This window comes from Ovis canadensis, chromosome 3 (assembly GCF_042477335.2).
Source record: "Ovis canadensis isolate MfBH-ARS-UI-01 breed Bighorn chromosome 3, ARS-UI_OviCan_v2, whole genome shotgun sequence".
NCBI classification, from domain to species: domain Eukaryota; kingdom Metazoa; phylum Chordata; class Mammalia; order Artiodactyla; family Bovidae; genus Ovis; species Ovis canadensis.
Window position 1 is genome coordinate 226,453,322 of NC_091247.1, and position 13,734 is coordinate 226,467,055.

Here is a 13,734-nt window from a genome sequence, read left to right on the forward strand (position 1 = left end):
TTAAAAGACACTTGCTCTTTGGAAGAAAAGCTATGACCAACCTAGACAGCCTATTGAAAAGCAAAGACATTACTTTGCCAACAAAGGTCTGTCTAGTCAAAGCTATGGTTTTTCCAGTAGTCATGTATGGCTGTGAGAGCTGGGCCATAAAGAAAGCTGAGCACTGAAGAACTGATGCTTTTGAACTGTGGTGCTGAAGAAGACTCTTGAGAGTCCTTTGGACTGAAAGGAGATCCAACCAGTCCATCCTAAAGGAAATCAGTCCTGAATATTCATTGGAAGGACTAATGCTGAAGCTGAAACTCCAATATTTTGGCCACCTGATGAAAGAACTGACTCATTGGAAAAGACCCTGATGTTGGGAAAGATTGAAGGCGGGATGAGATGGGGACGGCAGAGGATGAGATGGTTGGATGGCATCACCAGCTTGATGGACATGAGTTTGAGTAAACTCTGAGAGTTGGTGATGGTCAGGGAAGCCTGGTGTGCTGCAGTCCATGGAGTCACAAAGAGTCGGACGTGACTGAGCGCTCAACTGAACTGAAGAAGTGGAAGGTCGAGTAGGTGGGGACAGGACAAGATCATTTTTCTGCTTCTCATTAAATTCTTTCTCAATCTTAACGACCAGCACTTTCCAGCCTTCAAGTGAATATAGATGTTTGCTGCTCTGAAAGCAATTTGGAAAGTTGTTTCAGTTAGACTGCTCTGGAGAGAATGCTGGGCAAATTCCCCAGGAGCCAGGCCTGGAGCGAGGGAAACTTTCTGGGGTTTAGGTTAATCCCTCCAGCCTCTAACCCTGCAAAAGAAACCCAAGTTCATCCACAGCCACTAAGTCATTTCTTGTTATCTGTAGCATACAAGAGTCAAAACCAAATACGTTACAACTAATACAATAATTGTAAAAAAGCCTGTAAGCTGCATTTGATAAGAAACCAGGACTTCCCAGGTGGCGCAGTGGATAAGAATCCTCCTGCAGTGCAGGGGACACGGGTTCCATCCCTGATCTCGGAGGATCCCACACACTGAGGAGCAACTAATTCTGGGAGCCACAAACTCTGAGCCAGCATCTCCTAGAACCTGTACGGTCGGAAACAGGAGAAGCCACCACAACGAGGAGGCCAAGCACTGCAAGGAAGAGTAGGTCCCGCTTGTCACAACTAGAGAAAGCCCACACAGGCAATGAAGACTCAGAGCAGTCAAAAATTTTTTTTAAAAAAGGTCAAAGGTCCAAGACCATTAAAAAAACAAAAATCAGACTATCCTCCAGTCCAAGAGGTGCAAGGGAAACAGAGCCCATGGTCCAGCATCTTTGAGGCTGCCAGGACCATCCCTCACCTCGGGGGAGGGAACGACAATGAATTGAACCCAGAAGTCTCTGCTTTGCATGGATTTCTCAGCAGTATGTACCACTTTGCACTGGAAACATGATTAAGTTTCTACACACGATGTCTACAAAATTCCAGAACCCCGTTGTCATGTGAGGCCCAAGTCAGTTCCTCTTCCAACTGAGAATCACTTGACTGTAGCCAATAGTTCTTTCTGAAGTAGGTGGGCGGTTGGCAGGATTTGAGTATCTTTCAGAGAGATTCTTCCATGGTGTAATGGCATCTTTTAAAGTAGGCTGCAATCTGTCTTTGTGGTATTCAAGGTAGCAGTGACTGAACAGAAATTGTAAATTCTGTGTGTCCGCTGGGAAGCTGGAGCCACTGATGAAATATCCAACTAATCATCGACTGGGCAATTACAAGGCGCCAGGACCATGCCCGGGAGCTCAGCTTTTCCCATTTTGCTTCCCAAGAGTTTTTTTTCCTCCCCCTTCCCTGATCGCAAGCTCTCCTCCGGAGTTCTGTGGCTGTGCCCAGGGCGGTGGGAGGGTAGGCTGGCTGTGATGCCCGTAAACAGCGTGCAGCATCTTGTGTGTGTGTGTGTTTCCTTAGAGGAGACAGTCTATACTGCGCACCAGATCCTCAAAGGGGCCAGAAACCCCTGCCCCAGACGTCAGTCTCCCTCAGCATTCAGAGCATTCTAGCCTTGACTGTGCCATGATCCCATCAGGATTTCAATAACCAGATTCACCATCTTTCTGTGTTATCCCCAGTGTGGTTACTAACCCCAAATCAGGTCGTGCAGGTAAGAAGCCTCAGAGCCCTCTGACCCTTCCTTGTCCCTATATCAGTCATCCAAGGACTCCCCACGGGCTGTGCTTTGCAGCCTTGAAAGTTTATTCTTACCTGTCCCTTCCTTCTGCCACTGCCACGGGCAACTCTGGCCTCGCCCCTTACAGCAGCTTCTGAATTGGTCTCTGGCTCGGGGTTTTGCTTTAACCCATCCTCAGGATTCCTAGTGGGGGATCACTGATCTCCCCACCTCATCCGCTCACTCAGTCACACCGGGCAGCCTGCATCCCTGGCTCGCCTCTCCTCTCCCGGGTACCTGGGTCTTCCCTCGAGTTCTCTCCATCCTGCCTGCTGCTAATGAGAGGATGAGGGTATCCATATTCCTTCTCTTCTTCCTGAGACAGGCCTGGGACTCGAGACGCTTTGCTGCAATGCCTGCATCTGGACACACTTCTCCTTCAGCAACAAAATACAAAAAGATTACAGGACTAAAAATAACTGCACACATGTGCAGTTAGGGCAAGTTCTGGACAAAAGACACAGAGAGACCAAGAAGACCCCACTGCCACTTTTGAAGAGCCAGGAGCAAAAGCACTGCACCTGCCCCCTGCACTCAGCATCACCTCAGTTCAGCTCAGCTCAGTCGCCCAGTCATGTCTGACCCTCTGCGACCCCATGGACGGCAGCATGCCAGGCCTCCCTGTCCATCACCAACCCCCGGAGCTCGCTCAGACTCATGTCCATCGAGTCAGTGATGCCATCCAACCATCTCATCTCTGTGGCCCTCTTCTCCTCCTGCCCTCAATCTTTCCCAGCATCAGGGTCTTTTCCAATGAGTCAGGTCTTCGCATCAGGTGGTCACAGAATTGGAGTTTCAGCATCAGCATCAGTCCTTCCAATGAATATTCAGGACTGATTTCCTTTAGGATGGACTGGTTGGCTCTCCTTGCAGATCACCTAAGGGGTGACAAACCACCTAAGCCACCCCTCCCACTTGACCCTGGACATACCCCCTACCCTCACCCCACATAAAGAACCAGTTTGCCTATCCCCCAGTAAGTGAGGAAGGGGGCCTGTGGTTTGTTCTCGCTCCCCCTTGCTGCACAGAGCCCCAGTAAAGCCCTGCCTGGAAGCCTTGTCTGGCCTCTGATCAGTTTCTGTTGGTTAAGCAGGGCAAGCACCCTGGTCCATAACACTCCGGCTGCCCTCCCACCTGGCTGGGTTCCTAACTGCGGGGCCCACCTGGATCACCAGCTCTGAGAGGGCAAGGCTCTGCCCCTGTGGTCAGCGCATTCTCCGTGGGAGGGCAGGGCCTGGCACCAATTGGCAGGCCAAAAGAAACCTCCGCTGCCGGAACCGGAGAGGGCCAGCCCCCGGGGAGACAGAAAAACAATGTTACCCACACCCAGACCTGGCCGCTCCATCCATGCTCCTCCCCGGTCAGGCCTCCTCTGATAGTCTCTATCTGCTGGGGAAGGCCCCCATCCTGCTGGCCTGGGCCCAGCAGGAAACAGGCTTAACTCCCCACTCCTTCCAGCCTGGGAGTCCTTCCACCTATGAGCTTCTCCACAAACCTGTTCACGTCTCTCCTGAGTCACTGAAGCCTGGGACCTGCTCTCCAGGCTCAGTCCTTCCCCACCCACCTCACCCAAAGTCAACTCTGCAGAACCCAAGTCCACCACATCACCTCCACAGTAAACCGCTTCCTCCTCTTCTCTCTCCTCCTTGGAGCCCCTACACTGTCCCCTCTGGTCCTCCTGCCCTGCCCTCCTACCCAACACCCGCGCGTGATTCCACACTAGGGCTCTTTCCTCTGCCGGAATCACCAGGAGTTCCCCTGGGACAGGGCGAGGTGTGCAGGAGGGTACCCATGTAGCCATTGCCTACCAGGTGCCAAGCTTCTAGAGGGCCGGCACAGCTCACAAGGGCTCCCCCCAGCCCTTGGCCTGCTTGTGGGGAAAAGCTCAGCAAATGAAACGACCCACTTGTGCGCTTATCTGATGTGCCACGGCTGTGCAAAGGTGGTGGCCCTGGCTGCCTCGCTGACCCCCCACCCCCGACCCCGGCGCCCAGGTAAGGTCACCAGAGTCCAGGGCTCAAACGAGTAGAACAAAAGGGGCGCAGAGGGCACGCGGTCTGTCCCGACTGGCGGCATTTAGGAGGGGAACCACCGCTGCGCTTGGAGAGTAAGCGTGACGCGGCGCGTGGGAACCGCCGATGGCTCTCGCAGGCTGGACGTGGTGACCCAGAGCCAGACCTCGGGCGGCGGACGCCGCCGGGGCCAGGGGCGGGCGGGGGGCGGGGGCCGGCGCCGGGGCCGCGCCCTCCCGGCCACTCCCCGGGGCGAGCGGGCGGCGGCGGCGGCGGAGGCGACCAGGGCGGCTCCCAGACGCGCTGCTCCCGGCCCGGCCACCGGGGTCCCCGTGCGTCCCCATGTCCTCCGCGCCGCTGCGCTCGCCCGCCCTGCGGCCCCACAGGATGAAGAAGGACGAATCGTTCCTCGGCAAGCTGGGCGGCACGCTGGCGAGGAAGAAGAAGGCCAAGGAGGGTGAGTGCGCCTGCCGCCGGCCTCCAGCCGCGCCCGCGCCGCTCTCCGCTCCGCGAGACCCAGGCGGGCGGCCGACCCGCCCCGCGCGCCCGCGCGCGCACAGCGCCGAGCCCCGCCTGGACCGGATGGAGCGCAGCGCGGACCACGCGGCCCGAGTCCCCGCCGGACCCGATTGAGCGGCTGCGGGCACCACGCTGCCTCTCCGCTCCGGGCCCCGCGCGCACGGTTCCCCAAGCCCTCCCGGCCCGCGCAGCGCGCCGCCGTGACCTTCAGACCAGCCCTTGACCCCCTTTAAACGCCGGGCCGGGAACCAGCCGCCAACTTGGCGGCGCCCCCTCTCCGGGCGGCTCATGGAGCCCCCTTTGGGCTCCTGGCGTCATCGAAACGCGCATCGCCGGCTCCTGCTGAGGACAGGACGCTGAGCAGCCGTGGGGACAAGCCCCCCGGCCCGCTGGAGACAGCCCTGCGTCCACCGCGGCCCAGGTCACCAGCCATTTCTTTAGCCTCCTACCCCGGCCGCAGGCCCGCGCGTTCAACCCTGCCTGGGGGCCGCTCGATGAGCATTTATTGGGCCCCACTGCGGGGTGAGCCTACTGCTGGGGGCCCGCTGGTTTTCGGGGTGCAGTGCCCTGCACGGATTGCGCCCGCAGCCTGGGCGAGAGGGAAGGAGGAAAGGGATGCTCGAGGCCGCGAGGCCCTCCCGCACGGACTGCGCAGGCCCCTCCATGTTTGCCTCCACGTGTCCATGAAAATATCCTAAAACACTTCCTGCCACCTCTTACAATTCTTTTTTGGAAGAGTTGTGGGTATGTGACTTCGGGCCTCTTGTTTGTGCTCTTTAAACACGGCTGTTCCCTGGGCCTCTCCCAGGACTGCATTCCTGATTTTTCCCTTTGTTCTGGCCAGGGGAGTCTTTCCCCTGGCCCAGATTTCCTGTGGGGAGGGTGGGTTATGCTGCCGTGGCTGTGAACCAGGCTGGTGGGGGCTAGCCACAGTCTGGACCTGGGGAGAGAGAATCCGGAGTCAGGGGGGTCAGGAGCCTGACTGAGCTTTAGAGAGTCTTCCTGTACCTGCCAGGCTAATGTACCCCCCAGGAACATGTGTACCCCAAGGACAGGCTTGCAGGCTCATGTGGACCCATGTTAATTTCTCTCTTTGGTGTGTGTATTCCTGGGGATGTCTGTGACCTTTTACCTCAAGGGCTGAGCAGATGTACAGACACTGACACACCTTCTGCTCAGGGGTGTGTGTGTGTGTGTGTGTGTGTGTGTGTGTGTGTCCCCGTGTGTTTGGGTGTGTGTGTCTGTCCATGCATTTCCCACCAGGGTGTGTGTCCGTGTGTGTGTGTGTCCATCTGTGTGTGTGTGTGTCCATCTGTGTGTGTGTGTGTGTCCATCTGTGTGTGTGTGTCCGTGTGTGTGTGTATCCGTGTGTGTGTGTCCATGCATTTCCCACCAGGGACAGTTTTACCACATTAGATGGTTCCCCCTGAGGGCAGGGCCTTTCACCTTTAGTTTATCAATGAAAAAAATGTCTGCCATATCAGTAATCGGAAGGATGTGGAATTGTGCCTGGAGGAGGAAATTCAGGATGGAGACAAATCCTGCTGAGCAGCCCCTGCCCCGGTGATTCAGCCCAGGAAGCACGGGATGCTGGCCTCAGGAGCTGCGGGGCAACTCTGAGGGGCGACCTCAGCGAGCCCAGACCTGGGCAGCTTCCCATGCACTGTTGTCAGTCTCTCAGTCGAGTCCAACTCTCTGTGACCCCAAGGACAGCAGCATGCCAGGCCTCCCTGTCCATCGCCAACTCCCGGAGCTTGCTCAAATTCACGTCCATTGAATCGGTGATGACATCCAACCATCTCATCCTGTGTCGTCTCCTTCTCCTCCCACCTTCAATCTTTCCCAGCATCAGGGTCTTTTCCAATGAGTCAGCCAAAGCATTGGAGCTTCAGCTTCAGCATCAGTCCTTCCAATGAATATTCAGGATTGATTTCCTTTATGATTGACTGGTTTGATCTCCTTGCAGTCCAAGAGACTCTCAAGAGTCTTCTCCAGCACCATAGTTCATAAGCATCAATTCTTTGGTACTCAGCCTTCTTCATGGCCCAGCTCTCACATCCATACAGAGAAAAGTGCTAAATGCTTTAACTTGAAATATCTGGTTTTCCTTAATTAACAGGGATCTTTTGATGTTCGGATTCCCTGGTCTTTGTTGCAAAAACTCCTGCATATCCTGGCCCCTCCTTTGCCTCTTCTGTAGCCCTCCCTCAGAGCTAGCTGAGTCCCGGGCTTATGTCCTCAGTTTTGTCCACCAAGTAAAACATAACTCTCGACTTTGAGGCTGTGCATTTTTTTTCGGTTGACAAGTTGTACAAAGCAGATGAATCACTCCTCTCTGAAGCCTAACATTTAGGATCCAGACTGGCTGCTTGCTTCTATCAAGTCACGCCTCCTAAAAGAGACGATAAATGGCCTTCCCCCAGCCTAGGTCATTACCGCTGCGTCTCTGATCTGCAGATCAGGGGGCAGCAGGAATGATCCGTCACGCTCACCAAAATCATTTCAGTTCCTCTTTATGCCTTACGGCAATTATAAACACAGATGTCATACGGTCTCCAATTCATTCATGGCCTGCCGTGGGACCCTAGGAAGAAAAGATGGACAAGGCTCTTCTTTCGTGGACCAGGGACTCAGTCATAATAAATAAAACAGATTTATAATATCTGCTAGGAAGAAGGTGTAAAAGTGCAATCAGACAGGTGCTGGGGAAGGCCTCAGAGCAGGTGATGTTTGAGACCCGAAGGAACCAGGAAAGCCATCTCTCACAGAATAGCAAGTCAGAGGAATGTTCTGGATGATGAAAGCTTTTTATAGGTGACATTTACTCCCTTGGACTATGAAGAGCAAATGCCTGAACTCATGGACTAGCCCCAACTTCCAAAGCAAAATGTTTGCCTTTGTGAACTAGCATGCGTCTAGAAAATCAAGGGAAAAATCTGGTTTAATTTGAATATACCAAGAGTACTCAGAATCATCCAGTGATGAACAAAATAGTCATGAAACAGCAGGAGGAAAGAGATATTTCTGTAGTATAGTTTGTTTTTTTTTTCTGTTTGTTTTGTTTTGGCCACGCCACATGGTTTTTGGGATCTTAGTTCCTTGATCAGGGATTGAACCCAGGCCTTCGACAGTGAAAATGCTGAGTCCTAATGCCTGGACCGCCAGGGAACTCCCAGCTGCTTTCACTTTGCTGTGTGAGTTAGCTGGGTCCCCTGCCTCATTTCTCAAGATTGGGGTGCCTGGCACACTCAGTGGTCCCTCCCCCCATGCAAACAGAAGGTCACAAACACTTATCAAGCAGGAATTCCAAGAGGACTGACCTTGGAAGGGCTCCGTGGCTTCTGCCTGTCTTGTGGGAAGAGCGGAAGGGGTGAGGAGTAGGAGGGAGGCCGAGGTGCGAAGGCTGGAGAATGAGGTCCTGAATGATGGAGAGTTGCTGGTCTCCCTCTGGGCCTGTTGCCTTGCCAACCTGCCCTCCCTGCCACTCATGTGGTTCACTTGCAGCAGGTCCTGGCCCCACCCAGGCCCCCCATGGGAAGGCGCTCATTTGCCTGCCAGCGACCATCGGGAAGACGGTGATTCGAGGTGATTCGAGGTGTGCCGGGCGCTGCCAGCTGCGTGGTGGGTTTCATTTCCTTTTTGTTAGAAAGTCCGAGATGAGTTCAGTAGCGTGGGTGGAGGTGAGGGGGAGGGCGCCGGGACAAGGACCGCACTGCTGGGAAGTTAGAGATTCGGGTGCGTGGGGCATTTGACCCTGCAGAGCCTGGGGCTGTGACAAGCACCGAGGCACGTATTGGTGGGGAACGTCCTGTCACTTGCCAGGGGAGGTCATGTTCAGAAATGTGTGCTGGGGTTTGGAGGAACCCTTGCAGGAAGTGCCCTGGGTGAATTCATAGCATGATTAAGGCTGTGATAGTCTATGGGAGGGAAGCAAGTCGCGTCATGTGGTGACCCGGCTTAGAAAACGGAACTGTGATGAACAGTGGGGTGTTGGGAAAAGTGGAAAGGAACACTTAAAAAACCCCAAAACTCCCCGTAGAAAGCCCGGGGGCTGTGAAGGGCCACGCGCAAAAGTCATTCGGTTTACGGTTTACGAGATGGACAGAGCAGGCGCAGAGGAAGGTTCCCCGCGGGGGTCCCCAGCAGTCCCGCAGGCCAGGATGGGGTGAGAGGTGCCCCGGGACGTGTGCCCTTGCAGCTGTGTAAAGTCCTTAGAGCCAGGGGTCCAGCTCTGGGGCCAGGAGGCCCTGGATGGAAGGTGGGGATGGGCTCCCCTCTGCCCGTTTGCCTGAGAGGTTCCCGCTTGCCTTGACCTCCGCCCTCTGCCCAGACCCCAGGGACCAGTGCCAGCCTGTGAGAGCTGAGCCCACCACGGCCGAGCCAGAGGCTCTGTCCCTGCTGCTTTTCTGGGGAAAGCAAGTGTTCAGGAAGCTGCTCTTCCCTGATTGCTTTTCTTCTTGTAATCATATTTTTTAGAGCAGTTTTAGGTCCTCATTCTCTAGTGACATGATGCGGAGCTTCTTTTTCTAGGTTCCTGTGTCATCTGCGCATCTTCTTTGGCAAAGTGTCTGCTCAGATCTTTGGCCCATTTTTTTTTTTAATGTATCCTTTATTTTATTTGTTTTGGCCACGCCTTGTGGCATGTGGGATCTTAGTTCCCTGAGCAGGGATTGAGCCGTGCCCCTGCCTTGGCAGCTCGGAGTCTTAACCATTAACCTGCCAGGCAAGTCCCTTATTCTTTAAATCAAGTGGTTTGATTTCTTGTAGTTGAGTTTTAGGACTTCTTGGTGCATTTTAGATACGCATTCTCTATCAGATGCATCTTTGGTAAACACTTTTCTCCAGCCCTGCAACTTGTTTTCTGATTTTCTTCACCCTGGTCATCTTCTGAGCCCTTGATGCACACACAGAGATAAATGAGCAAGATCTTGACTGAAACCTCAGGAACTAGATCTAAAGAGACACCAGGTGACTGCAACTTTGCATTGAGGGTTGAAAGTATTGAGTTGCTTTTCTGGGTTTTAAATAACTTCCAGAAGAGACTCTCAGTCGAAACCAGCTCTGCCGACCCCAGTGTGTTCCCTTCGGTTTGCCCTGTTCTTTACAGAATGACCAGCTGCGTGGACTCTGGGCTGTCCCCAAACACCGTCCCACATCAACCCTTCTCTGTAAGAAGAGCATTTGGACAGAGGTGCCCGGCAAGGGTAGGACTTTTCACCTGCTCACAAGTTACCTGCAAGGCGGGACTTTTGCCCTCACTTTATAGTTGAGGAAACACAACCTTACCTGGTAGCTGCAGTTTAAACCAGTGGTTCTCAACTTGAACTTCCCTGGTGGCTCAGACAGTAAAGAGTCTGCCTGCAATTCGGGAGACCCGGGTTCGAGTCCTGGGTCGGGAAGATCCCCTGGAGGAGGAAATGGCAATCCATTCCAGTATTCTTGCCTGGAAAACCCCATGGACGGAGGAGCCTGGTAGGCTACAGTCCATGGGGTTGCAAAGAGTGGGACACGACTCAGCAACTTCACTTTCTTTCAAACTGTCAGCTCAGTTTCCTAAGGGGAAGAATCTGGACTGCCCACGGGGGCCGGGTACCTGTGCTGGGCCAGCTGGTTACAAGCAGGTGTGGCCCAAACACAGAGTCACCTGGGGGGTAGGGGTTCTGGAGATGGATGGGCTGTCCCTGGCAGACCCCTTCCTCTCTGGACAGAGAGTGAGGAGACACGGCAGACTTCCGTGAAGGTTCAGAGGAAATTGCAGTTGAGTCCTCCATAATTGTTCTGGGTGGGAGATGGATGGGAGGTGGGGGTGCGGAGGTGAAGGCCCGCTCGCCTCCGTCCCAGGACAGCAGAGGAAAGAGGCTCCCGGAGCTCCCAGGACCTAAGGACACAGGCGGGGAGAATCTTGACCTGGCAGCTGGGAGCTGGTGGCCTGCGGGGACCTGACGCAGGTCTGTCCTCGGGAGTCTGGGCACTGTGGGGCTGGGGGCAGGGGGCAGGTGTGGTGATAGATACGAGGGGACACCCAGTCTGAATGTGAGGGGCCGTGAAGGAGGTCCCAGCTAGTCCCACTGGGGAAGTGCAGGCCGTTCAGAGCAGCCAGACTGTGGTGTGGTTTGTGGGCCGTGGTCAGCCTCAGGACAGGCTGGAGTGGTCCCCAGACCCTGTCATCCTTGGTGAATAGTGGGCGCCAGTGTCCAATCAGTATCCCTGCTACTTTAAAGAGTCTGGTGTGGAGTGAACTGGATTGGGGCGACTGGTAAGGAAACAGCTGGAGTGTAGGTGCAGGCAGGGTGGGCTTCCTGGAGGCAGTGTACGGGGCTGGGAGCAGCAGGATTCCTGAGACGTGAGGAAGCCACAGCTGCAGGGCTTGATGAAGAGGCAGCGACCCAGAGGCTGCTCTGAGATGGAAGGAACTCTGCATAGAAACAGGTTAGATGAGGCCCCGCCCTTCTCCAGGGCCCCTGACCCTGCTCCCAGTTACTCCTGGGGCTGAGGCACCTGGGGAGCTGTGGAGTTCACAGCTTTCCGGGGTGTTTGCATAAAGAGCTTATTGGGGGCAGATGGCGACTTCGAAGTGATTTCCAAATCCTCTTTTAGGCAGATCTCAGCACACTGTCCCACGTACCTTTGAAAATAAGAATGGAATGGTGTCTTTCTTTGCCGCAAGACGAAGGGAAGGGATTTGTACTGAGTATGGTTCCCCTTGTCCAGGGAGGTGGGACTTACCTGGGGCTTTTTACTGACGTGATCACCTTGATGAGGGACAGGACGCTTAGGAAGTGATCACTGGAGATCACAGGGAAGGTAGGTTGGCCCTCCTGATGTACAAGGAGAGAAAGAGGGTGGCTGGTAAGAAGGGGAGGGAGGTGAGCGGTTGAGGGACTGGGGCCATGTACCCAGTGGGCTCTGGGATCTTCAGTGGGAAGAGAAGTCACTGTGGGTCCTATTTGAATCCAGTGGGCTGTGAGCTTCCCAACAGACGCGGCCACGTTTCTCGCTGCAAACCCTCACGCGTCCTCTCTGAGCAGGGCTGCCTCTGCCCGTGGGAGCTGCTCTTGGTCCGAGAGGGGGTGAGTCTGTCGGCCCCTGTAATGTACACACTCCTTGGGGAGTCACTGGAAATCACCCCTCTGTTTTCCTCTCTCTCTGTGGCTGAGAGGAAGTGGCTTTCAGGGGGCCTGGGTAGGGCTTTGTCAGGTTTCCTTTGCTTATTATTCTGTTTATAATCTTCAGATCCAGCATTTCTCCTTGTTTGTTGCACTGCTGTCCAGATGCACCCGGGGCATTTCAGAGAGAAGCACGTAGGCACGTCAGCATGTCCCACGCTGGGCTTTTTTTTTTTTTTTCCTGGCCATCTGCTGAAATCTCTAGGAAACTTAGCTTCGGTAGAGATGCTGGGCCCAGAGTGATGACTTTGTGTTCATTACCTTTCAGCTAACTCTCTGTGGTCCTCCTAGCATCTTGGTTTTACCTGAGTGGTCCCAGGAGAGTCAGGTCGCCTTGGCAACCCTACACTCATCAGAGGAGCTCAGCTTTGAATTCCTGTCCCCAGTCCATGGAATTAATATTTATCGTACATCCCGAAGTTGCTTACCCTCGCATTCCCTGTCCAGTCGTCAGAATAATTAAAGGATGGTTAGCGGATGTAAGTGGGTAAGCACCAGCTGTGAGCGGATTTTAAGTGCTCTGTGTGATGGATTTCCCCCCTGCTGTGGTCAGCAGAGGGCAGGTACTTTTACCCAGCTCTTTTCTTGTTTTAAAATGTGCGGTACCATACAGCAAAGATATACCTGAAGAAAGCATGTTTTCTCCTTCTATTAGCCATACGCTTGACCTTTTAGGTTTCAGATGAAAAATGGCTTTACTTCCTAATGAGTATATTTATTATTTACTAGCTTATGTAGTGACTGAAGAGACATTTAGTAAGTCTGTGCAGGGCTTAGTTGCTCAGTTGTGTCCGACTCTTTGCGACCCCATGGACCGTAGCCCACCAGGCTCCTCTGTCGATGGGGATTCTCCAGGCAAGAACACTGGGGTGGGTTGCCATGCCCTCCTGCAGGGGATCTTCCCAACCCAGGGATCGAATCCAGGTCTCCTGCGTGGCAGGCGGCTTCTTTATCAGCTGAGCTACCAGGGAAGCTGATGAATACTGGAGTGGGTAGCCTATCCCTTTTCTAGGGGATCTTCCTGACCCAGGAATTGAACCAGGGTCTTCTGCATTACAGGCGATTCTTTACCAGCTGAGCTACCAGGGAAGCCCATTAGTAAGTCCAGGAGCGCCTTATAGACATTTGTTGACCCAGTGGTGGTAATCTGCTGGCCGGAACTCAGTGCTATTGGGGGAAGAGAGTATAAATGTGAACTGTAATCAATTCTAGGAGCTTTTGGTCGCTTCTGACTCATTGAAATGTTGCTTTATTTTTTAAAGTATAGTTGATTGACAATGTCATCTTAGTTTTTGGTGTATAGCAAAGTGATTCAGTTATACATACACAAGAGGAGAAGGGGGTGACAAAGGATGAGATGGTTGGATGGCATCATCGACCCAATGGGCATGAGTTTGAACAACCTCCGGGAAATAGTGAAGGACAGGGAAGCCTGGCTTGTTGCAGTCCATGGGGTCGCAAAGAGCTGGACATGACTGAGCGAATGAACAACACCAACATATATATATGCCTGTGTGTGTGCTAAGTCACTTCAGTCATGTCCAGCTCTTTTCGGCCCTGTGGACTGTAGCCCGCCAGGCTCCTCTGTCCAGGGCCAAGAATACTGGAGTGGGCTGCCATGCCCTCCTCCAGGGGATCTTCCCGACCCAGGGATCAAACCCGTGTCTCTTATGTCTCCGGCATTGGCAGGTGGGTTCTTAGCGGTAGCACCGCCTGGGAAGCTCACATATATATATATATATATATATATATATATATATATATATATATATACACTTATACTCTTTTCTCGGATTCTTGTCCGAAGTTATTATATTACATATAGTTATTATAGATTATAG

General features: G+C 53.7%; 1 protein-coding gene across 4 annotated transcripts in view; it reads left to right on the forward strand.

Moving 5' to 3' along the window:
• Positions 1-4,443: 4,443 nt before the first annotated feature.
• Positions 4,444-13,734, forward strand: part of PARVB (parvin beta) — a 113,463-nt gene continuing 104,172 nt past the window's right edge. The window contains exons 1-2 of one of the 4 annotated variants that reach the window (XM_069581718.1): positions 8,235-8,348; positions 9,835-9,931. Coding sequence is in view for 1 of the 4 variants with exons in the window: in XM_069581720.1 (XP_069437821.1) it covers positions 4,551-4,665 (115 nt within the window). In the remaining 3 variants the exon portion in view is untranslated. Of the gene's footprint in view, positions 4,666-8,234; positions 8,349-9,834; positions 9,932-13,734 lie in introns of those variants that run through there. The other 3 variants (XM_069581720.1, XR_011255355.1, XM_069581722.1) reach the window with 3 other exon arrangements.